This window comes from Octodon degus, unplaced genomic scaffold (assembly GCF_000260255.1).
Source record: "Octodon degus isolate 3935 unplaced genomic scaffold, OctDeg1.0 scaffold00036, whole genome shotgun sequence".
Classification (NCBI taxonomy): Eukaryota; Metazoa; Chordata; class Mammalia; order Rodentia; family Octodontidae; genus Octodon; species Octodon degus.
Genome location: NW_004524612.1, coordinates 10,540,913 through 10,564,615, shown reverse-complemented (window position 1 = coordinate 10,564,615; position 23,703 = coordinate 10,540,913). Strand labels below are relative to the sequence as shown.

Genomic DNA, 23,703 nt, shown 5'->3' with positions numbered 1-23,703 from the left:
TACATGTGTGTACACAAAGCATAAAACTTTCACATATGTATAATAGATATAATAGATAATAATGCAAAAGAAGCACTTTAAAACATGTTAAAGCAATAGAAAACATTAAATCAGAGATCCCAGGAGCTCAGAGAATCTAAGCAGTATAAAAGCCAGGCACACACACTTTGATTGAGATATGCCAGAGCAGTACATAAACTAAGAAAAATATTATCCAACGGTCAAATCCGAAAGAATTTGAATAACAAAATAGAATAGTATTAAATGGGAACTCAAAGAGTAAATAAATATCTACAATTTTATGCCTATATAAATAAATAATCAAACAAATATATTAATGAGAGAAAAGAAATAAATCTCCTGTGAAGAAGAATTCCAATAACTGTACATGTATATACTCCACTTCAAAGAGAGACAGCATGACTCCTCATACTTGAAGGGTAAGCTGCACACAGTGACGTTCTTCCAAAGTACAGGGAAGGGTAAGAGGTGAAAAATGAGTAACTCTACCATGGGAAAACCTAAAAGCCATCACTTCCTCCAGGCAGGCAACCCAGGTCAAGATCATTAGTGATAAATCATTGCCCATGACGAAAATGGGCCCTTAACTCTGCGGTTTTCCTCCAGAAAACCATAATCTTCAGATTGTAAGAAAATATCTCAGGATTCCAAAATAGGACAAGCACTCTTAAAAGCTCTCAAGGCCATTAAGTAAAAACAAAGCCTGAAACCCTATCACAGTCAAGAGTCTGGGAAACATGAGGATTAGATACGTGGTATACTGGGCGGCATCTGGGACAGAAAAAGAATGTCAGTTTAAAACAAAGAAAATTTTAATTATTTGTACTGAGTACATAATGTGTTGGTAGCAGAGACTGTATGCCTTTGATGAGCATGTTAGCATTTTATCAATTGTTGCAGTAGTATCAAATAAATTTGAAATGCCAATAATAGGAGAAACTATGTTTGAAATATATATATATAAAATATATATATATTTATATATAATATATATGTATATATATTATATATGTACACATATATATTACATATAATATAAGATATATGTATATATATAATCTTTTGAAACAGTAAAAATTTTTGAATAATATATATGAAAATATCATGAGAGAAGGCTTGGAGAAATAATTTATTTATTATTTATTTATTTTGTATTTTAGGGAAGGGTCTACAGAGTGTTCAGGGTCTCACTACTAGATCAGACCCATAGCGATCCGCCTGTTTACAGCCTCCCAAAAGCTGGGATTACATGCCCAGTCTCAATTACTGTCTCAGTGCGCTCTGAGGGCAGAGCCAGCACCAGTGCCCTGGGGATCGAACCCCCACCCCTGTGCCTGCTTGCAGGCACTTTGATCTGCTGAGCTATTTGGCGGGCCTGCTGGGAGAATTTAGAGTATGCTGTAGGTTACTTCTATCTGTGTATTGGTATAATGCTTTTTGAAGTTAGACTGTATTTTATTTAAATATATATTGTGAATCTGTGATTAAATATGAAGTTTTTTTAATGATCCAGTGATATAGATAAAAACAGAATGATCAAAACTACTCAGTTCACTATGAGATAGAATGTTATGGCTTGTGTCTAGTTGTCCCCCCAGAGCCCCATGCAGTCATGGGGTGGACTTCTAGAGTTTGTGATTAGCTCTTGCTCCCCTGGGATTATGAGTGTGAGTGCTACACCCAGCCTGGGGTGTGTAGCCTGAATGCGGCTTCAGGGAGACAGACTTGCTCCCTGTCGCTGTTGTTGCTGCTCCTCCTCCCTTTTGCTCTTGCTCTTTGCTGCTGCCATGAAAAGGTGCTCTGCCATGTGCCAGGTTGCCTTGTAGCCAGCTGAGTATGGGCTGAAACTATAACTGCGAGCTAAATAGATCTTTCTTTTCTTCATTTTGAGCATTGGGTGCTCATCTGAGCAATGAGAGAAGAATAACTGAAACAATCAAAAATATTAAGAAGAACAAAAATTGGGGGTGGAAGGTGCGAGGGAAGGGGATACAAGAATCAAGCTGTGTCCTGTGCATGTACTTTTTCCCCAAGATGACTGTAACCTGCACCTACTGCAAATGTGTACTAATAAAACATAGCCTATTCCAAAGCTGGCAGGACAAAGGAGAAAGGAAACAAAAAGAAATCAATAATGACAGCAAATGTAAACCACGTAACTACACCAATTAAAACACAGAAATCATCAGATTTTATGAAAGAAAATCTGCCATCTATGAGAACATGACTTCAAATATAAGAACAACAATAAGGTAAAAGTAAAAATAGCAAAATAGCTACCATGAAAATACAAATCAAATGAAATGGGTCTATTAGTATCAAAGTATACTTAAGAGCCAAGAACATGCACAGCAGTGAAAGAGGACAACTATAACTGGGTCAAGCCAAGAAGACGTGCAGAGCTGACGCACCTGCATCTAATAGCAAGAGCTTCACAAACACGAAACAGAAGAGAGACACACCCACCATCACAGTTGGGTTTAAATCTTTTTATCTCCTTAAATCACAAAATTAATAAAAACAAAAAATCAAGAAAATAACAATTAAGTTGCCATACCTGACATTTTAGAAAATTCCATAGAATGGAATTATAGAAAATTCTGTTTGTCCATATCAGAATGATCTTTTATGTGTTTATCTGTTTTATTAACTACACATGAACCAGATTCTGAACCATATAATGAGCCTCAAACAATCAAAAGAATTGAAATTAAACAAGACACATTCTCTAGTTCTAATGGAATAACAATTCAAAATCATTTACAAAAATATACAAGAAATCTCTATTTGAAAATTAAGCAATACTGTCTGTTACTACTGAATCAAAGAGAAGGCCACAAGGGACTTTAGAAATAGTTTTAATGGAATGAAAACATCTAAATAAATTATATGAATACTTCAAGGAAGCAGCCAAAAAAGTATACATAGTCCATTTGACCAATCATTAGTTGTTTACATAAAATAAATGCAAATGTATGTTCATACCTATGTCCCTATGTATATATTTAAAGTAGTTGTATTTAGAGTAGCAAAAGCTACAAATAGGTTAAATGTCCTTCAAGGGTTTAACAAGCCACTTTTACCCTGGAGAGGACATTCCTTGTAGCACCTTCCTATGGTACCTCTTCATCCTGGTCGTAAGTAGGGCACGGGTGTGCGACAGCTCAGGACTGGGCAAAGAAGTATATGTGCAATTCAGAATTTGTTTTAAAGGAGCGCACTTTATTAAAATGTAAAGTCATTAATAATTTTCAGAGATTTTACTGAAATAGTTACCTTCATTTTTAACCCAAATCGTGGCTAATAAGTTACGGCTTGAAGCAGTTTATATAAGGTCATAGACCCCTGGTTTAGAAAAGTGAGATTTAGCCTGAACATTGTTGGTTTTCAAATTCTTTGCACATTGCTTCATAAGTTTTGTAATGAAAGCACAGTATTTGAAACTTATCTAAATAGTATGTGGAATTCACTATGAAAACATCAGACATGTAGCTCGATGCTATTATGTTTCATCAGAACTTCGTTTATTAGTTTTCTTGGCGAGGCTCTGGAGTTTGGGCCACCTCAGAATCAAAGTTAACTCAAAGTCCAGCAGAGGGCTAATATTAACATTTGTCTGCATTTGTATTTTCACTTCATTTAAATTATGTGGATCCTTACCATGTTGAGAAAATTTACCATTCCCCAAATTCTTCTCCGTAGCTTATAGTGAGGATTACTATTCCTGCGGTACTGGAAATAAAAATATCACACCAAAATTCATTAATGATATAAACTGAGTTAAAGCTCAACAAAATACCTCACCCATTACATGATATTACAAAGAAAAAAAATGCATTGTATGATGAAGAAAGAAGAATGAAGATGTCTAAGACCTGATGACATATGGAGGGATTTTTATTCTCAGTACAGGCGAACCTGGATACTACAGTGACAACATCACTGGTCTCTAGGCAGTGTCTCACTAAGCTTCCCCAGATAGGTCTCCAACTTGTTATCCTCCTGCCCTCACTTGCTGAGTAGCCGGAATTACACACATATACCACCGTGCCCTGCTGAGATTGTTTTTTTTTTTTTTTAATATTAACTAAATGGAGCTGTCTATAATGTGAAGACACATTATATTTTATTTTTTGTTGCCAAGGATCAAACTCAGGACCTTGCGCTTGCCAGGCAGGCATTGAAGACATATTTTAACTCAGTAACACATTAGGGTTTTGTTTCTAAATTTGGTTGTCCTCTTTGACATTTCACTCTACTTCATTGCAGTAATAATTAAGCCAATTGATTGGTGCTCCATAGAGGGCTTTGTTACCTTGACACAACACTTACTAAATCTCTATACTAAACATGATGCTGTGAATAGACACGCTTCTCCTCCCTTCCTGAGCCTACAGTGGCTCAAAGGATAAAACACAGGATCATCAAACGCCTGGAGCCAGAGATGCGCTCGAGAGGGACAGAAGGGCAGTTTCTCCTGCTCTCCAATCAAAGTTCAGAAGACAAAATGACTTGCTACACTACTCTGAATATAGTTCTCTCTTTTTAGCCTAATTCCCTTTTGGTACTATTAGCATGTTGCTAAGAATTATCAGCTAAATATACTGAATAACAGAATATATGCTTTAAGCACATATGCACGTGGTCAAACTTCTATGATGTAAATGAAAAATAAACATGCTTTTCCTGAATCCTGTAGGAATCCTCTAGTTACAACCCCATTGCTCTCCTGATATTTTAAATATCTAAGTGATTCCAAACACGGCATTATCATCTTTTCAGTTTATAGCTTCTATCCACTCATCATTCTTTGATTTCAATTACTATTGTTCTTTTAAAACCACCAGTAATAATTCACAAATGTGCTCTTTAAAAAAAAAAAAAATCACAGCATGCTGTGCAGGCCCTGCCCCCAGGGCACACTGAGAGGGCTACTGAGACTGGGCACGGTGGTGCGTGCCTGTAATCCCAGCTCTTGGGAGGGTGAAAACAGGAGGATCACTACTAGTCTGATCCATGTAGTGAGACCCAGTACTAAATATGAAAACAAATTTAAAAAAAAAAAAAATTATTTGGTTTTGGTGCCAAGGACTGAACCAGGGCCCCCAGCTTGCTTGGCAAGTGTTCTACCTCTGAGCTAAATCTCCAGCCCCCAAGTGTGTCTTTAGGTACACACTTATATCACTTTTTTCACACCTTTCTGGTTGTCTTGTCCACACTTAATACTGATCACTTTCTCTTTTAAGAAACTGCTTAATACTTTTCTTTCTCTAACCTCACACACTCCTAGTGATTTATTATGGGGTCCTCTTTTTCCCACCAGGAAAATAGGCCTCCTCCAGCATTCCTGTTGATTACTTGGTAGGGACAGTAGAGTGTACAGGACAGCGAAAGGCGCTAACCTTATCTCGGGGGTCACAGGAGTAAGGTAATTTATCAGCCAGTTACTTCCCACCAGAGAGGCTGGGCAGGACTGAGTGTGAGCCTTGCACGCCTGCTGTCAACCCTAGAGTAAGAGATCGGTGCTCAGAATGCACAGTTACGCTCTGTTTTCTCCGTTCATCTTTCCAGCTTTGTTAACATCTATGTTTTAGGTGTAATGTCTTCTTTTAACCCATCTATTCTTCTGGCCTGATAGTACCAAATTTTAGAAGTATTTTTGTTACCTTTTAAATGTATAGTCTAGAAACTTACATCATCTCTTAACTGAAGAATGTGTTCTCAGGAATTATGAAAACATGATCTGTCAACCAATGACTCATATTCACCTTTTTATTCAGCATTTAATGTCTCTTCTTTTCTATCAGAGGATTTTTTTTTTTTTTGTATTTTAGGGAAGGGTCTATAGGGTGTTCAGAGTCTCACTACTAGATCACACTCATAGTGTCCCACCTGTTCCCAAGAGCTGAGATTACAGGCTTGCACCACTACACCCATTCTCAATTGCAGTCTCAGCACGCCCTGACACGAGGCTGCAGGTCAGGGATGGAACCCTTGGCCCCTGGGGCTGCTTGCAGGTGCTTTAATCCACTGAGCTATTTGGATGGCCCTTTCTATCAGAGTTTCTAACTTTACTTCTCTATGCTCCTTAGCTAGCCTAGTTCCAACCCCTCCATCCTGCAAGCCCCTGATTCTTCCTTCACCGCGTCTAATTTCCTATTTATCTCATTCAAGGATATCTGCTGTTTCCTGTGGAAGATGTTAAAACAACTTTTCAAGTATGCTTGTTACTTTTCCTAGTCTCTTCTCATTATATTTTGCTAATTTCTACTTATTTTTATAACGTCGGTAACTTAGAACCTCAACTGCATTGTATAGAACAACATTAAACATCACTGTTTGCTGTACAGTTCCTGGTAGGCTCCTTTTCCTTACATTGTTTTAGTCTTCCTGATGTGATTCACTTTCTTTTGACTTATTTTACTGTCTTTTGGGGCATTTTTGATCTGGGTTCCACTTGTTTGCCACTCATTCATCAGTTTTTAGGCTAAAAGCCTTGCCTGGCATGTTGGCACCCAAAAAAATACACGGTCATGCTCTGTATCAGCACAACGCACAGGCGTAGAGAGTCCCCCATGGTGACATTTCCCCTGCCCGCCTGCAGGCAGGCAGGCAGGCATTTCCCTTAGCTATTGCAGCTTCCATGGATTTTCACGGTTTCCTTTTCAGGAAGGATGCAGTGCTTTATGGCTCTGGCAATGCACAGAGGACTCATTCGGAAATGTCAGTTTTTTACTCTGCAACATTTAATTCCTCAAAATCCTAAGTCTGTATTTTATCCATCACTGGTCACCAGTCCTTTGAATTTTACTTCCTGTCGTGAGACTTTCTTTTTAGTCTTTAGCATTTGAAAATTTTCAGGTGCTTTTGAGGTCAACTATAAACTGTTGATGTATTTTCCATTTCTTAGATGTTGTGCGACACTTCCAAAACTTTGTAAGGAGGTAGACAGTTCTAGTTTGAGTTAGTCTCCTTCGCAGTTCAAAGACCCAAGAGTCTCTTGTATTCATCTATTTGGGGAAACTAAAGCCAGAAGTTTGAGCCTAGCAGGGAACTCCAATCAGGATATCTTTTGCCTAGTTTGGAATCGCTAGGGTTTTATAAGTATGCCAAAAAAAAAAAAAAAATCAAAATGTTCATCTGAAAACTTACCACATACTCATCGGCAACAATGAACAGTTCAATATACTTTTCCTTATGATTTCCCTGGAAATTTATGGAAAATTGAATGGAGCATGTTAATATTTTTGACTTTAATGTTTAAGCTGGAAAATACCTGACTGTTCCAAGGTTAGTAATGCTAGTACTATTGCGATAGGAAGGTGAAGCAAATGTGGATGCCCATTTAATCAGTCTATGAATCTACATAAGCCAGTGGTCAGATGTGTGACTCCACATGTCATACACTAATAATCCTGAAGTAACAGTAAATTTTTGACTACATTTTCTTTACTTGTGTGGTCTTTGAGATCAAAGAAAAGTTAAAAATAATAATTAATCAGTTATTAGGGTATTTTCTTCATTTGCAAACCACATGTTTTGTAACTAAGCTCAGGTCAAAAGCTTCCCTCTACAACTAAAAGTTGAAATTGAACTGACGGATCATACTAACTATTCCTTCTATTTATGCCTTTCAACCTCGAAGTCTCAATTCAAAAAAAAAAAAAAACCAAATAAATATTGATGGTTGTAGGTCAAGTTCTTTAGAAAACAGAAATAGCAGGATATTGTTCTAAGTTTTCAGCATCAGCAAACATATGGAAGTGCAGGTATATACCCTGAGGACAAACCAGGGAGATATTTTTCAACTGACACAATCATTTAAAAATAATTATTTATTTACTGAATTAGTCAATCAAGAAATAATTAGTAGACATCAGTATGTGTCAGAAACTATCTAGACTGTGACCATGTGAAGAAGATATGGAAACATATAGTTCAAAAGTGAACCTGGTTGTGCAGAAAGGCCTCACACATACCGGACTCTGCACATGACAATTGCTTTTATCCTTAGTTTAACCACTAGAATAAGTTGGCCTGATGAAAAGCTTGTATTCGACCACTTCCACAAACATACAGGGAAGACAAGAAATGACAATGTGTAGGACAGATTTCAGGGCCCTGCAAATTCCACTCTTCAAGTCACAGAGTCCTGATGCCATACATGGAGGTGTGTTGACAGCTCCAGTTTCTCCCATGGATGGAGCACATTGGTTGACTGTAGTCAGTGTACACTTTCTAACAGATATGAAACAGAAGTTTGAACTTAAAATTTCAAACAGTGCAGCATCAGATTCAAAGCAGCACATACATTTCACTAGCTGGATGGATTGTCTCTCTTAAGGTCATAAAAGAAATGAGAGGTATTTTACTTGCAATGAAGAGGTCTGAAAAAGAGAGTACTCACCTCCACTTTGTGGTTTTCCTTATATTTAGTATCTTTTGGAACAGGTTTCATGGTTAAATTGAGCTCTGCACAAGAATAATTGACAGCATACGGCACCCTCGGGTTATATTTGAACAACAAATGCTCTCCTTCAACAGAGAATTTCACTGGTTCAATAAGATACCTTTGATCTCTTACTCTGAAGAATCCCCTGTGGAAATTGGAACACAGTGTGTATTCAAGATATATAATGGTTTGAGTTTTTAGAACTTTAACTTTTCAAGAAAGGGAAACTATAAGGACAAGACCAGATAAGATTGTAGGTGAGTGTTTTTTTGTTTGTTTGTTTGTTTGTTTGCAGAACCGGGGATTGAACTCAGGCCCTTGAACTTGCCAGGCAAGTGCTTATTCTATTGAGCCATATCCCCAGCCCCAGACAGGATTTCACCATACATTTCTTTTGCTTGTTTTTGCTTTTTGTTTTGTTTATTTGTTTGTTTGTTTGTTGGTGGTACCAGGGATTGAACTCAGGACCTTGCACTTGACAGGCAAGCACTTATTCCACTGATCTATCTCCCCGGCTGTAGGTGAGTGTTTTGAGTGATAAATGAAATGATATATCATCTCATTTCACTGAATCCATGGCTTTTTGTTTCTTTTTTTCAATGTTAGGACAGGGTTTACAGGATCTCACTACACAGATTGGACTCAGAGTGATCCTCCTGTTTCCAGCCTCCTGGGATTACAGGCACATGCTATCATGCCCAGTCTCAATCACTGTTGCAGCGCACCCCTGGGGTGGGGCCAACACTGCACTCTGGGGAATCAAACCCCGGGCCCTGCATCTGCCTATGTAGGTGCTTTAATCCACTGAGCTATCTCACTGGATCTTACAGCTTTTTCTAAGAGTCAGTTTATATCAATTTTTCAGAAGTATTCTGACAGTCGAATTTTGGCTATGAGTTGAAATATAGTAACAATCCCCACCTATGTTTGCCTAGGGCACTTGTAAAATGTTTATAAATTTGTCATTAGTGCAGTAGTTGTAAAAATATTACCATGGGTAATGTGGGTATTACTATAGGTATTTACAAATATTACTATGGGTATTTTTGTCACTAAAGTGGTTCTCATTTCTGAAAATGGTGTGAACTATTCAAAGGAAGGCCTCATAAGAGAAGTTCCGTGTCTTCCTACCTATCTTTAGACATGTTCCTCCTTCATTCTTGAATACAAGATCTATAAAGAAGTAATAAATAATGCTTGATTGGTTTTACTTTCTAAAAGTCAAAAATGCAGACTAATTCATAAAAAGCTAAATGACTACAGCATTCTGGTGTGGTGAAAAGTCACAGAAGTGGCGATCAAGGAACTTAGATTTGGATTCAGTTCTATCATAGAAGAGTAAATACTCAGGAGCGGGTCTTTGATTCCAGTGTCTTGATTTCTAACATACGAGCACAGGTTGGCTGATGTTCAGCAATCCTCCACCTGAGATCCTTGGTTATATACAGCAAAATGCATCTTGCCAAGGACTGTGTGCTAGACATTTTTGACAAACATAGATCATGGGCTAGAGTTCATACCTACTGCTGAAAATAGATGGCTGCTCTTTCTTCATTATTTCTTCTATTTACAGGCTGAGTAAAAGAAGCAAATCAACTGAACATATTTCAAGTCCATACCAAAGTAAAGAAATGAGGAGATACTCCGCTTACCACAGACCACTGCAGGTGCTGATGCTCGCAGAGGAGTCAAGTTCATGTATAACGGATCCTTGATAAAAGCAGTGGTCCTAAAATACCAGAAGAGCCTCTTAAGGTAAGCTTACATATTTATGTTATGTAGATATTAGTATCAAATTATTTTTGTTCAGAATATACCGGTACGTTATTCTGCTGTGTTATACAGTTTTCCATGCCTGCATTCATTGCCTGCTCTTATTTGTGGATATTTGAGCCTGGAGATCTTTCCTCTTAACTATGGATTACTTTGTGTAAAGCAATGTATGGATCCTTTCCTCATAAACTTGAGTCTGTTGGGTGCTGATGCTAGTGTCAGACAAGGGATCTTTTTGCTTACAAATCTTACTTCCTTAATCCATCCTAAGATCCTTGCCAAACCAGTTCTTTTACACTAATACTAGAAGGTCCCCAGTTGCCTATGACATCAAGGCGGGTTTTTGCTGATTCCTAAAGCTACCTTGTCTTTGCAGCCAGCGCTCTTCACACCTTTCACTCCTGCCTCTTGGCTTCAGTCAAGTTGGAATCCTCACTACTTCTACTTGCTGTTCTTGTTTGTTTGTTTGTTTTCACTAATTCATGGGTTTTCTTTATTGAATATGTCTGTATTTTTAATGGTCCATTTATAAATGCAGTTCAGGCTTACTTAGTGACTTTGTTATGAACCATGTCAAACATAAATTTAAGCAGTTAGAAGAGAATATGGATGGCTCACTTAGTTCTCTAACAGATATGTTGGCATACAGTTAGCCAAAAGTGCTATTGTTTTCTAAAACTATGTGGAATCCAACTGACACTCTGAACAGAGGACAAACGGGGAGACAGCAGAGATAGAGCTTTACTGTGAAGTGCTTTAGAGGAGCTGGCTAGGAAGGAAGGGAGCTCACAGCGGAACTGAGCAAAGGGATCATCTTGCTGATCTGAGCATTTGAGGCACACATTTCTCTGATTAGATATTTGTTTAAACAGGAGAGCAGTAGTTAAAATGCAGAGAGCAAGCAGGTTTTTGTTGTATACAGAAAAAAACTTAATTCATTTTCCATATGTTGAAGTTATTTTTTAAAGGATGTGATCAACCACTTCCTTAACTTTCAGAATGTTTCTCTTTGACTCAACCTTTTCTATTATGTTTTATTATAATTGCCATATATTTATCTTTATTTTAAATAGACAAATAACAATAAAACAAAGTTTCAAAACAAGTTGAGTAGGAGAGTTAAAATAATTAATAGATTGTGTATTATTGTCTTTGTAGTAGTTATTTAGAATAAAAGATATAAACATGGTGTCTTGTTCAAACAATATTAGCACTAACCTTTCTTTTTAATGAATTAAGAGAAAATAGCTATGAAACTATTCTAATTATCTTGTGTAAAATATATATTTTTCTTTTTCCCTTTCTGCCTTTCTCCTTTCCTCCATTACAGTTTGTCTTTTCTTTTTAAGTTTCTTCACAATTCACCATATCTATTGTACATCTTGGATCTTATTTGCTCATCCAGTTTCTCAAGCTAGTTAGATAATACAATGTTTATACACATGAGTTTGATTATTTTTACTTAAGAGTATGCTCCCAAGTTGCATCCATTGACCTATAAAAATCTCTAGTTCATTCTTCTTTATGGCTGAGTAGTACTCCATTATTAAAAAAGAAAACTGCAAGCAGGAGTAATCCTGTTTTTAGTTAAAAGACTGCAAAAGCATGTTCTGGAAAGGGGAATGAGAAGTAAAACAAACTCAGTAGCCACAGAAATAACATTAATGATAGATACAAAGCTTGGTGGAGAATGAAGGAGAGTCCCTAATGTTGGTGCACCAGAGGAACTGGGCAGGGGTGGCAAACGCCTACATGGACCCACTGGAAGGGGATTTCAGATTGAATTCCTATGCTTGGATGTTCATGCCCCTGCTCTACACGGCCGCAAGGGCACTGGACACAGCTCGCTGGAGTCCTACTTCAGTCTGCTTCCACTTAACACTATGGGGTAGCAGCAGCCAAGAAGACCCACTGCCGTCATCAGCGTGCTGTGGTCCCTTCCCTTAGCACGCACAGGATCATATTTTCTCCACTGTCAGCATTCATTAAGTCACTTGCAACCTAAAACTTTTCTGAGAAATTTGTAAAGCTAGGATTGAGATTCAAAATCACATCAGGAAATAGCAGGTCCTTAGAAACAGTGCAGGAAGCTTCTTGAAGTTACCGTGATCTGAGGATGCCTGGTGAGTATTTCTCCTTGTATGGTGTAGAATGTTTCACTGTAATTTGAGCCTAGGAATCCTCTGGAAAAGGAGGCAGAGAAGTGGTGACATTTACTCATTCTACAAATCTAACGGATACAACCAAAATATGGCAGAAAGCTATCCACGCTGCCTTCAAATCTCAGCAAAGTATTTCCTGCTAAGAAGAGAAAACATTTTTACCTTTAAAAAAATTTGATTAGTACACATCCACAGGACGTAATAATTACATTTACTGTGGGCAGTTTGTTCATGTGCATAACACATCTTAATTCTATTTTGTCGCCTTTCCCCTCCCCTCTTTCTACCAACTCTTCTTCCCCTCCCCATTTGCAAAAACTTCATTTCCATTTTTATCAACTCCTTTTCTTAAAAAATTTCTTGCCCTTCCTTCCTCTCCCTTCCCTCCATCTCTACACTTAATCATTGTATAAAGATGACAGAAAAAGATTGTAGCAGTTTTAGCAAAGTGGTATTTTGTAAATTACTCATAGTGAATGTGAAAATCTTGGAGTAGGAAAAATTAGAGCAAATTCCAATTCTCTGGAAACAGAAGGACTATAATTGCATTTTTAGAAAATAAATCACAATGCATAAATTTTAAGAAGTTTGTATACAATAACATACCATGTGAAATTCTACTCTTTATCATTCGTATATACAGTGCCAATGTGCTCGGCCCATAGACGATCACAAGTGATGCAGCATTTCAGTGACTGCTTAGATAGTGTTGGGGTAAGTGTACTAAGGAATTTTTTAATAAATTCTGAGAACATGATTGTTAAAATTCTGAGTTCAAGTTTCCTTACGGTAAATAAACACCAAGGTATTTTGCAGTCTTTAAATTTGCCTATGTTTCTCTCATCCTTGAAAACAATCATTTCTTTGACCAAATGTTAATCAGGCTTCTTACTTTCTCCTAGGTCTTTCTAAGGACTTCTCAAGTCCTGTTTGAGCAAAAGAATCACACTAAGTCCGTTTAGCCGGAAGTCCCCATCTCTGGGATGTGATCAAGTTTCTGATTCGCCATCTTCCCTCTGGTGGTGACAAATCACCCTGGTCTGGCCTCAGCAAGAACCCTGGCAAGTTGGGTTATCCAGACTCCACCCAACCACTGTTTCCTCTCAGGAATTTCCCTGCACTAATCCCACCCTGCTCCTCTGCTGTAAGTTTCCACTCCCTTGTGCAGTATCCAATTTCTTGTTAAAATTCTTTTATTTATTTATTTATTTACTTGGTACAGGGTCTTACTACACAGCTCAGATGTGTAGTGATCATCCTGTCTCAGCCTCCTCAGTGCTAAGATTATAGTCATGTGCCATCATGCCTGGTTTTGGTGGCCAGCACAGTACACTTGGGGTTCAGGGGGGCCAGCAAGGCATGCAGTACTGGGGATCAAACCTGGGTCCTTGTGTTTGTTAGACAGGTGCTTAGCCTGCTGAGCTATCTCCCCAGCCCTGCAGTATCCAATTTCTACTCCTTTGTCACAGACCCTCTCTTGGGTTCAGTAGTCCTTGGACCTAATGATGCCCCTGAATAATGCCTGGCCAGGCATTAAGCATCCTCAAGTAATTTTTCTATGAGATCCTTCTGGACACCCTTGACATCTATGTGACCCCCCACCTCAGTGTAACAAATTTCTAGAAGGATTTTAAAGGCCTGCTCAAACTGGCTTCCAGACTCTGTCAGGCAGAGTTTGACCCTGTATTTAGCATCCCTAAGCTCTCTCCCTTGATGCCCAGCCAGTAGACAAGGTGGAAAAGATGAATAAAAACCTCAAATAATCTAAAGATCTAAAAGAAGCCAGTAAAAAAATAATAAAAGAAGCCAGTAAGGGAAAAATAAAGGAATGTGTAAAAGAGGAGAAAAACAGAAATGAAATAGCCAACTTAACCATGTCAATCAGAACATTGAATGTTGACAGATTAAGCATCACAATTAAAAATCTAAAATTATGAGAAAAGGACTTATTAAAAATCAAGATCCAACTACCTACCGCCTTGGACATATTGCGTGCAATCACACAGGTATACTGAAGAAAGTAGCTAAAGGCTGAATGATGTTTTGTTTTCAGGTAACAAAATATAAGATGCGCATACATGAACAAGAATATTTGCAAGAAAATCTCACATGTTGGAAATGATACAATACAAGCTAAAACAATCTATGAGTCAAAGAAGAAATGCCAAAGGAAAAGAGGAAATATTTTTAGATAAATGGTAGTGAACATACAACACATCATTGGTATTATGTGGGAGAGATGCTATAGCTTTGGATACTTCAAATACAATATAAAATAGCAAACATTTCCATAATAAAAGTAAATACAAAATAAGGAATAAAGAAAATAAGCTAGTAGAAGAAATGGCAAAACAATAGAAATTATAGAAGCAATTCAAAGAACTAAATTTTAGCTATTTGAAAAGAACAGTAAACTATTAAGTTCTCTTAGAGAGAAAAGAACTTAATTACCAGTGTCAGAAATTAAAGGGAGTTTTGCATATGCTATCTTTATCTTCTTTATATCAAAGAGAATAAGAATATTGTAGAACTCTTGATGTCAAAATAAGGCAACTTAGTTGAAATAGATAAATTCATAAAAACTTTGTTTGACGTTGATACAAAATGTTATAAAAAAAAAAAAGCTGAATAACCAAGCATTAAAAAGTGGAATCTATCATAAAACTTCCTCCTCATTCGTCTTCCTCACAAATATACAAATTTACCCTGAAGACATTAATTTTATTTATAAATTCTGTCAGATATTCTGAAAGCAATAACATCTTTTAGGAAACATAAGATGAAATAACACATCCCAATGCATTTTATGAGCCAAACATAATCTAAAATCAAGATCTGACAAGTGTCACAAAACAATATATTTTCTAATATCCTTATTTACCATAGCTTCAAAATTCTTTAATAAGATAGTGGTATGTACATATACACTATGTTTTTGTTCATGCTGCTGGGGTTGGTCCTTGGACCTTCATGTTGAAATATCTCTCCAGCACTTTTTTATTTCCTATTTTGAGACAAAGTCTTTAAGTTGCTAATTTGCCAAGGACGCGTTTGAACTTGTGATCCTCCTGCTTCAGCCTCCCTGAGTGCTGGGATTACAGGCATGTGCTACCACATTCAGCTATCACAATTTCTAAATAATCCACAAAATAATAAATAAATTAACATCCCCAAACCAAGGTTAATGTAAAAAACAATGTATTTTGTCTAGTATTTTGAAATAAGAGAAAAATGAAATAACATACTATTTTCTACTTCCAAGAACTCCATGAATATTAAATATTTATAAATATATTGAAGATGTTTTAATGCTTTACAGTATAAACTACAAGACATACTCAATAGGAATTAAAGAAGACAAATAAATTTAGAGTTATAACTTTAATACTCAGTGCTATTGAGGTACCAACTGAAGAGCTCCAGACTGATGGATAGATGGAATAAAGTTCCAAATGAAATTTCAGCAGGATTTTTCCCCTTGAAATTAACAGATGCTTCGAATTTTATGCAGAAATGCAAAGGAGCCTACATTCTGAAATTTACAAGTTGCAGTTTTAAATACACATACTTCATGTGTGTATTACAGGAACTAAGAAATAACCTCAGGGAAAGGGGCATAGAAATTACTTACTATGTATCTTCTTTCATGAAGAGATACACAAAATATGCTGACAATGAAAATATGGTCAATATATTTATGGTATTAGGCTTGCATTTCTACATGTTACCTACAGAATGATCCAGAATAGATGAGATTATTAATTTTGTATTTTTATTGTTTTTGTTGTTGTTCTGTTTTGAGCTAGCAGAGCAGAATCTTAATTCCACAAGTTTCACTCTTCTATTTTACTTAGCATCAAAAACTTTGTATATTTGTAGGGTTTGGGGCTCTGATAGAACTGTTGCATGTATCTGCTGGAAATTAACAGCAACAATGAGGACTAAGGTATTTGGAAGATCCGACTGCACACAACATCACAATGTAGTAAGTTCTCCCCAGTCCTTACCTCGTTCTCTGAAAGAACTTGGCTTGGTATCTACCTTCTATAACTAAAAGTCAGTTTAAACACCATATTTAATTTTTTTCTTCTGTTCAGTTGGTTCAAAAATCACTAACATATCAACCTTCTTTTCAGAGTGATTATTTAAAGGATCAACAAGGACTAGAGAACTGTCTCTATAGTTTTTAAACTATTTTAGGTATGATGAGCTTATATTTGAAGAGAAAGAATCCACACACTATTCCAATGACTTTAGAAATTCACTTTGCTGGTAGTTTTTAACAAAAACATGGGCTACCATAAGCTAAATCTATAAGATGATAAATCGCAATAGAACCTACCTGGATTTCAGAAGGTGGAGGATTACAGTTTGTCTACTTAGTTTCACTTCGTACAACACTTCTTCTTCATAAGCTTCCTGAAAGACAAGACCCCACGTGTGACTTCTGTACACACTTGGTTAGTGCAGGCTGAGAGGTCCAGCAGAGCAGAAGTCAGGGGCTGGTGTCCAACCCCACAGTTTCCGAGCAGTCCTCTCACAGAATAAATCCAGACAAAGCTGAGTATAAAGAGATCTAGATTTATAAGGAAGATTTTACTCAAGTTATTTTTTAATTAAAATTTTCAGAGAACTTTTTTTCTAGTAAAAATAAAATAAAATGGAAAGTGCATATTGTACCTCATCCAGGAATATGCAAATGACTCTATATATGCACAACTCCCCACAAACATAGGACTTCTTTATATGAACTTTTAACAATTCCATATATACTGTTATTAGACTACAATTTCACTCAGAAAATCATGCCCATTTTCTATTTTTATAATTTTTTTTCATGGAGTATGTTTTAGGATTATAAAGCCCAATGTGAACAGAACTTTATTTATATAGTTATATTACTTTATTTACTTATATTACTTATTTACTTATATAGTTATATTACTTTATTTAGTTATAGAACTTTATTTACTTATCAGAAATTTAGTTCGGGTGAACTGAAGCTAGAGTTGCATTGTGAACAACATGGGAAAAAAAAATGTAAGGCTTTCAATAAATACTGTTGAACTATCCTGAAGAAAGAAAAGACAAACTTAGAGCTTCCCCAGAAATTTAGAGCAATTCCAATTTGTGTATTACTAGCTGCAATATCTGCTATTGGCAAGCTACATAACCTCACCAGTAACCAATATTGTCATTAATAAAAGACTTTGAAACAATGAAATGATAGCTTAGTATGATACATTTTCTTGCAAACACTTAGCACTGATACTTTTTTTTTTTTTTTTGGCAGAACTGGGGATTGAACTCAGACCTTTGTGTTTGCCAAGGAAGCACTTATTCCACTGAGCCATCTCCCTGGCCCCTGATACTTTTTATTGGTGCAGTTCATTATGCATGGTTTGTCTTCAAATTTCTGATTAATGTGGTTTTAGCACTTTCCTTTGTGATATTTTATTATACTATGATCTCTAAGAAATCTTTCTAATTTAATATTCATAGCTGTTGATCATGCATCTTGCATATTTTTTAGTTCATTGTCCTTTTATTTAACAGCTGTGATATCTTATTTAACAGTTGTTACCTCTAGTACAGTGAAAACAAAAATAGAACAGAGCATATGATGGAGGCCCTTGGTCAAAAGAAGTTCCAACCAGTAGAGAAGATTTGTAGAGAAGAAAAATAAACAAGCAATTAATTGGATATGATAGGTATCGCAATGCAAGACATGCGAGTACTCGGCCAGCAATAAAGAAGGAATCAGACACAGGCGGGTAACAGCACGTGTGAAAGCCCTGAGGCGGGAAACAGTTCAGCCTGTTTGAGAAACCAAGACAAATTGAGTATTCCTGAGAAGTCCAGCATAAGTTGAATACAAATGAGAAGAAAAGCTGTAGAAAAGAACTCAACAGTGCATGGCTTCATTAGTAAAGGATATACACCTCCTAAGACCTAAAAGCAGCAAAGGTTTTAGGCAGAAATGTGCAGAAAGCGTCATGGGTGACAGCTTACTTATTCTGCTTCGTAGTTCCGCAGAACCCAGTACTACGGATGGGCAAGCCACCTGCAGGTTTTTGAAAGAATGAAGGCGATTCCAGTGGGGAATAAAAAGGAGTAGGTAATTTCAGAAGATATTTACAAGCTAGACTCTATAATCTGTTTTTTTTTTTCTTTCTTTTTTTTTTCTGTATTTTAGGGAAAGAGCTACAGGGTGTTGAGGGTCTCATTGATAAATCAGACTCACAATGACACCACGCCTAGTCTCAATTGCAGTCTCAGTGCTCCCCAGGGGTGGAGCCTGCACGGCAGGCCCAGGGATTGAACCCCCAGCCCCTGCGCCTGCTTGCAGGCACTGTAGTCTGCTGAGTTATTTGCCTGGCCCTTAGACTCTATAATCTTTTAGTAAACTTAATTTTATGTAATTTTAGAATTGTCCTAGACTTGTAGAATGCTTGGAAAGAGCACTGCGGTCACACACACTGCCCCCAGGTTTCTCTACTGCTGAGAAGCATGTACAGCTACGGCACTCTCGCTGTAGCTAAAGAATCAGGACTGACGCACCTTGATTCAGATTACATTGATTTTTACCTGATGTCCTATTATTCCCTCAGCATCTCACTCCGAACACCACATTATAATTGCCCGTCTTGTTTCCTTAATCTGCTTGAACCGGCCACACTTTCTTGGCCTTCCTTACTTTGGATGACCTTGACATCTTTAAGTGTGCTCATTTTTCAAGTGACCTGTGTGAGCTGTTCCAAGTTAGATGTTTTCCTGGTGGTTAGTTTGCAGTTATGAATTTGTATGATGGAAACCACAAAATGAAGTGCGATTTTCTGAGTTTATATGCAGAACGTACTATACACAAGACCTCCCTGATGACATTTTCACTCCACTGAGGTGGCATTTGCCAGCAATGTCCTCTGTGGAGTTATCCTTTTCCCTCCTTCTAAGTCATACTCTTTGAAAGACAATCATAAAGCATGGCCCACATCATGCAGATTTGTACTTTAGCTCCTGAAGAATGGGGTATCTACATAAATTATTCGAACTTTTGTATCAAAAATATGTCTGTTCTGTCACAATCACTCAGATACTCATTTATTTATATCAGTATGGGCTCATGGATCGTCACTGTGTGTTATAGTATAAGGCTCCATTACTTATTTTGCTACTCAGATTGTCCCAGCTTTGGCCCCTGGGAGCTCTTTCGTTTGGCTCTTGAGGTTTTTCTGTCATGTCCTGCCCATGTGCTTTTGGGATTTGGTTTGCTTGCAACTGGGAAGCAGTGCACGAATCTCGAGGCTCAGCCTGTGAATTTTCGCCTCCATTCAGGCCCGCCGTGTGTGTTCATAAGGGAACTGGAAAAATCAGGACTGAATAAGTTCAACTGAACAATTTCTGCACTGTGGGTGGCACAAAGCTAATTCTGTCCCATGTTGGGGGCCAAACTTCAACAATACAAAAAATTTTGAGAAAGTGAGAAAAGAGCTTCAGATTAAGAGAAAAAGAATTGATAAGAAAAATTATTGGAGAAAAATGAGACATGACTTTCTGATGGGATGGGAAGGAGCGCTGCCTTTATATGGCCTCAATACCCGGGAGAAAGCAGGATCAACAGGAACACTCAGAAAAGTGAGGTATAGCTTCCTATGACCAAGAAAGGGAGCCAATGAGATCCTGGAAAACTATCCAATAAAGTGGGGATGCCTTGGGAAAGATTTGTTCTCTATAGCAATTGACAAACTGCCTGGCAGTATTTTCTATATGTCAGATTTAAATCCTCAGCTCTAAAATGCAAATGACTAATGATAAATATCTAAAATCATTCACCTGACATGTTTTATGACAGTGAGAATGGAAAATAACTTGGAAACTTGCTCCCTTTAACTCCATTATTTGTTTTCTTTTTGCTTTTTGTATTTTAGGGAAGGGTCTACAGGGTGTTCAGGGTCTCACTAGTAGATCGGACTCTTAGTGATCCACCTGTTTATAGCCTCCCAAGACCTGGGATTACAGGCGTGCACCACCATGCCCAGTCTCAACTGCCATCTCAGAGCGCCCCAGGGGCGGGGCTGGCATGACAGGCCTGGGGATTGAACCCCCAGCCCCTGCACCTGCTTGCAGGTGCTTTAATTTGCTGAACTATTTGGCCGGCCCAACTTTATCTGTTTCTATCAGAACTATCCCATCACTTTTTTCCCCCATAATTTTATTGATAAACAAATAGCAATGAGACAGTTTCAAATCGAACTGGTAGGACAGTTTCAATAATTAACACATTGCATACATTCCTCCCAGTGGTTAATTGCTAGACAAGATGCAGACATGATATCCTATCTACAAACACCATTAGAACAAATCACTCTATTCATTAAGAGAATGTAACTATATATCTATCCCAACCACCTTGAATACACAGATACAAAATGGGCATTCATCTGTATACCCTTTTTTTTGTTAAGTTCTGTTATTTGAATATTATAGGTGTGTTAAATCAGCAAAATAATCCAAAAGAGTTCATTAGTCCATAATAGTATTGGGTCTTCTGCTGCACTGGCAATGTCAGAAATTGTTGACCTGAGTCCCCTATAGCTCAACATAACAGCATGGCTTTACTTCTTATATTTCATTTTTATACTTTTCTGCTGGGTGGTTAAGACCAAGGTAAAGCAGGACCTATGCAACAAGAGTTGTAGCTTTGAGTCTGATAAGGTCAGTGAAATCCCCTCAGGATTTATCTTGAGATCCTATACCTCAGATTGTTTGTCAGTGTCAGCCAAGTGGATGAATCACGGCCATTGCTTGGCCTATGTGCTTTCTGTGAAAGCCTGAGAGAATGTTTTCTCTCCATGTGACTCTCCTTAGGCATCGTCGATCACTTTCCTCTTTGGCCCCATAATCTCCTTGATCAGAAAATTTGGGACACTACCGAGTTACATGACGTTACAGTACAAGTTCTCATATGTCCTGAGTCTTAACTGACCTTGGAAGGCTAGAGCCAAAATGTTGGCTTTCCTTGCAGCCCTCCTTTTTCTCTAATTTTGGTCTGCAAACTTAGGTTGTTGACCATCCAGAAGACAAGCTTATTGTTATTACCATACAACTTAGGCTGTTAAGCTTAACCTCACTATCTGTCTGCATGTCAAACAAAGTCAATAGTGTTCCTCTACACAGACAACAAACACACTGAGAGGGAAATTATAGAAACAATACCTTTTATAATAGCACCGAGGGAAATGGAATACCTTGGAATTCATCTAACTATCCCATCACTTTTGAAAACAATGTTGAATGTTCTAAGACTTGAGCACCTAAATGAACACTCTTGTTTGTGACAGCCCAAGCAGGAGTCTTTGTTGCTGAGAATGTTTTTCCACTTTGCAAAACTCTCTATGCAACCTACATGCCAGGTCTCTGGAAAAGCAAATTCAATGCTGGAGATTGTGTTCCAGGGCACCAGCATAGAACGAATGTGGATGCTTTAACTCAGCCAGGAAAGCTGCAGGTAATATTCCCCTAACCAAGAAACAGGAAGTGGTGCCCCCAAAAATTGAGCCTTGCTTTCAAACCATGGACAGGTGATTCTCCCTGTCCACTTGCTTTAAGAAGGCAGAAGTCTTCTGAAGATAGAGCAGCCTCTTTCCTGTGTGTGTGTGTGTGTGTGTGTGTGTGTGTGTGTGTGTGTGTTTGTGTGTGTATGTGAGGAGGCCAGAGGCAGCTTTGTGTATGTGTGGGTGCAGTAAATCTTATCTACTAAGAGGAAAGTTATACCGGTATGTCCGAGTCGTGGGTGTGTTCAAGATCTCGCTTGTGAACCAGAGGAAGCTTTTTAGCATGAACCAGCTCTAGGCCATCTGCTCCAAAGGCTGTGTTTTCTGAAAGGAAACACAGGGGAATCCTGGTTAAAAGGCATCCACAGTCACGGGAGTACAGAACTCTTCGCACACAGTTCCCCTGCCTCCACTTGCAGCTCTATCTGCGCCTCTTCTCCACTCCCCAGAAAAGGCGATTGAGGAGACTTAGCAGTTAGGAAATCATAAACCACTTTGGAGAAGAGATAAAGACGTGCATGTTCCTGTCATCTTCCATGTTTTCACCTTGTTCTATTGTTGTCTTTTTTTCCATCCTTATGCCAGTCTGGAGACCTTCTCCTGACAAAGCTTGGGCCACAGTGGCCTGTTTCAACAAAAATTGCTGAATTTTATCCTCCAGGAACATTATCACTTGAAGTTCTTAGTCCCTTAGTTGAGCATACGCCTTTCATGTGTAAGAGTGTTTTAGGCAGACCCAGGCTATTGCTAAACACGATCTTCAGTGCCTGTTCTATCATATTGGAAGACAACTGGTGAAGTGATTCCCCAACCTTAAAAAACAATAAAGAGGAAAGGAGAAGATAGACTTTCTAGAATGTTCTTGGATTTGAATCAGAGTTTTCTGATTACGTGTGTGACCATGAGAAGCATAGGTCATCTCTGACCTGGTGCTGCTGCTCTCATTTTCCTATCTGTAAAATGGAGATGATAATTTGGGATTGTAAACACTCCAGCCCAAAATGTGCCTACCAGGCACCACAGAGCCTGCCATAATGTAGGCATTCTGGAAGCACCGGCTTCCTCCTCCTCATCACTGTGGGCCGAGGGGTTTTAGAGTGAGAGGGAATTTCACGAAATTATCCAACCTTCCTAATTAGCCATAACCTAGACCAAACACTACACTATGTCCTCAACAAAAATCTCCAATTTCTACGTAGTTCATGTTATACTATAATAGGAAAATCCTGATAGAAGAACAAGACATACCTTTAATCTGGGAAATGAGTAAAAGCATCAAAAATATACACCTGGATAGCATTCTCAACGGTTCTGGCAGAAGAGGGACACATAGAGCTGAGGACAGACGCTCCCTGTCCTCTGTCCTTGCGGCGGCTGCTGCAAGGATATGGAGTCCCACAGATGGAAGAACGGTTTTGATTCAGCTCAAGGAAGTAAGCACTCCTCGATCCAGTTACACAGCTTGCTAGATGCTTGGGGCTAAAACTTATGGGTTGGACGAACTGTACTAATTAAAGGAAACCATAGAGGTGGTGGTGTAGAGTGGGTTTGGCACAGATTCCTACTTCGTGTCTGATATCAATCTGATTGTTGATGTACTAAAACTTCAAAAGTAAAAAAAAAAAAAGATGTCTTAGAAAAACAATCAGGAATGTCTTAGGAAAAAAATTCACTGATACATATATATATAACCTATGCAACATATATATATATATATATAAGGAATGTCTTAGGAAAAAAA

At 37.9% G+C, this 23,703-nt stretch overlaps 1 protein-coding gene across 2 annotated transcripts in view; it reads right to left on the bottom strand.

The window, feature by feature from the left end:
* The window catches only part of Adam7 (ADAM metallopeptidase domain 7), a 58,197-nt gene extending 34,779 nt beyond the window's left edge, over positions 1 to 23,418 (bottom strand). The window contains exons 1-9 of one of the 2 annotated variants that reach the window (XM_023714689.1): positions 23,211 to 23,418; positions 22,509 to 22,774; positions 22,183 to 22,286; positions 16,751 to 16,827; positions 12,351 to 12,429; positions 10,126 to 10,202; positions 8,429 to 8,618; positions 7,174 to 7,227; positions 3,682 to 3,753 (exon numbers count right to left, since the gene is read on the bottom strand). In XM_023714689.1, the coding sequence (XP_023570457.1) occupies positions 3,682 to 3,753; positions 7,174 to 7,227; positions 8,429 to 8,618; positions 10,126 to 10,202; positions 12,351 to 12,429; positions 16,751 to 16,827; positions 22,183 to 22,286; positions 22,509 to 22,629 (774 nt within the window). In that variant the 5' untranslated portion in view covers positions 22,630 to 22,774; positions 23,211 to 23,418. The remainder of the gene's footprint in view (positions 1 to 3,681; positions 3,754 to 7,173; positions 7,228 to 8,428; positions 8,619 to 10,125; positions 10,203 to 12,350; positions 12,430 to 16,750; positions 16,828 to 22,182; positions 22,287 to 22,508; positions 22,775 to 23,210) is intronic. The other variant, XM_023714690.1, reaches the window with a different exon arrangement.
* Between the last annotated feature and the right edge of the window lie 285 nt (positions 23,419 to 23,703).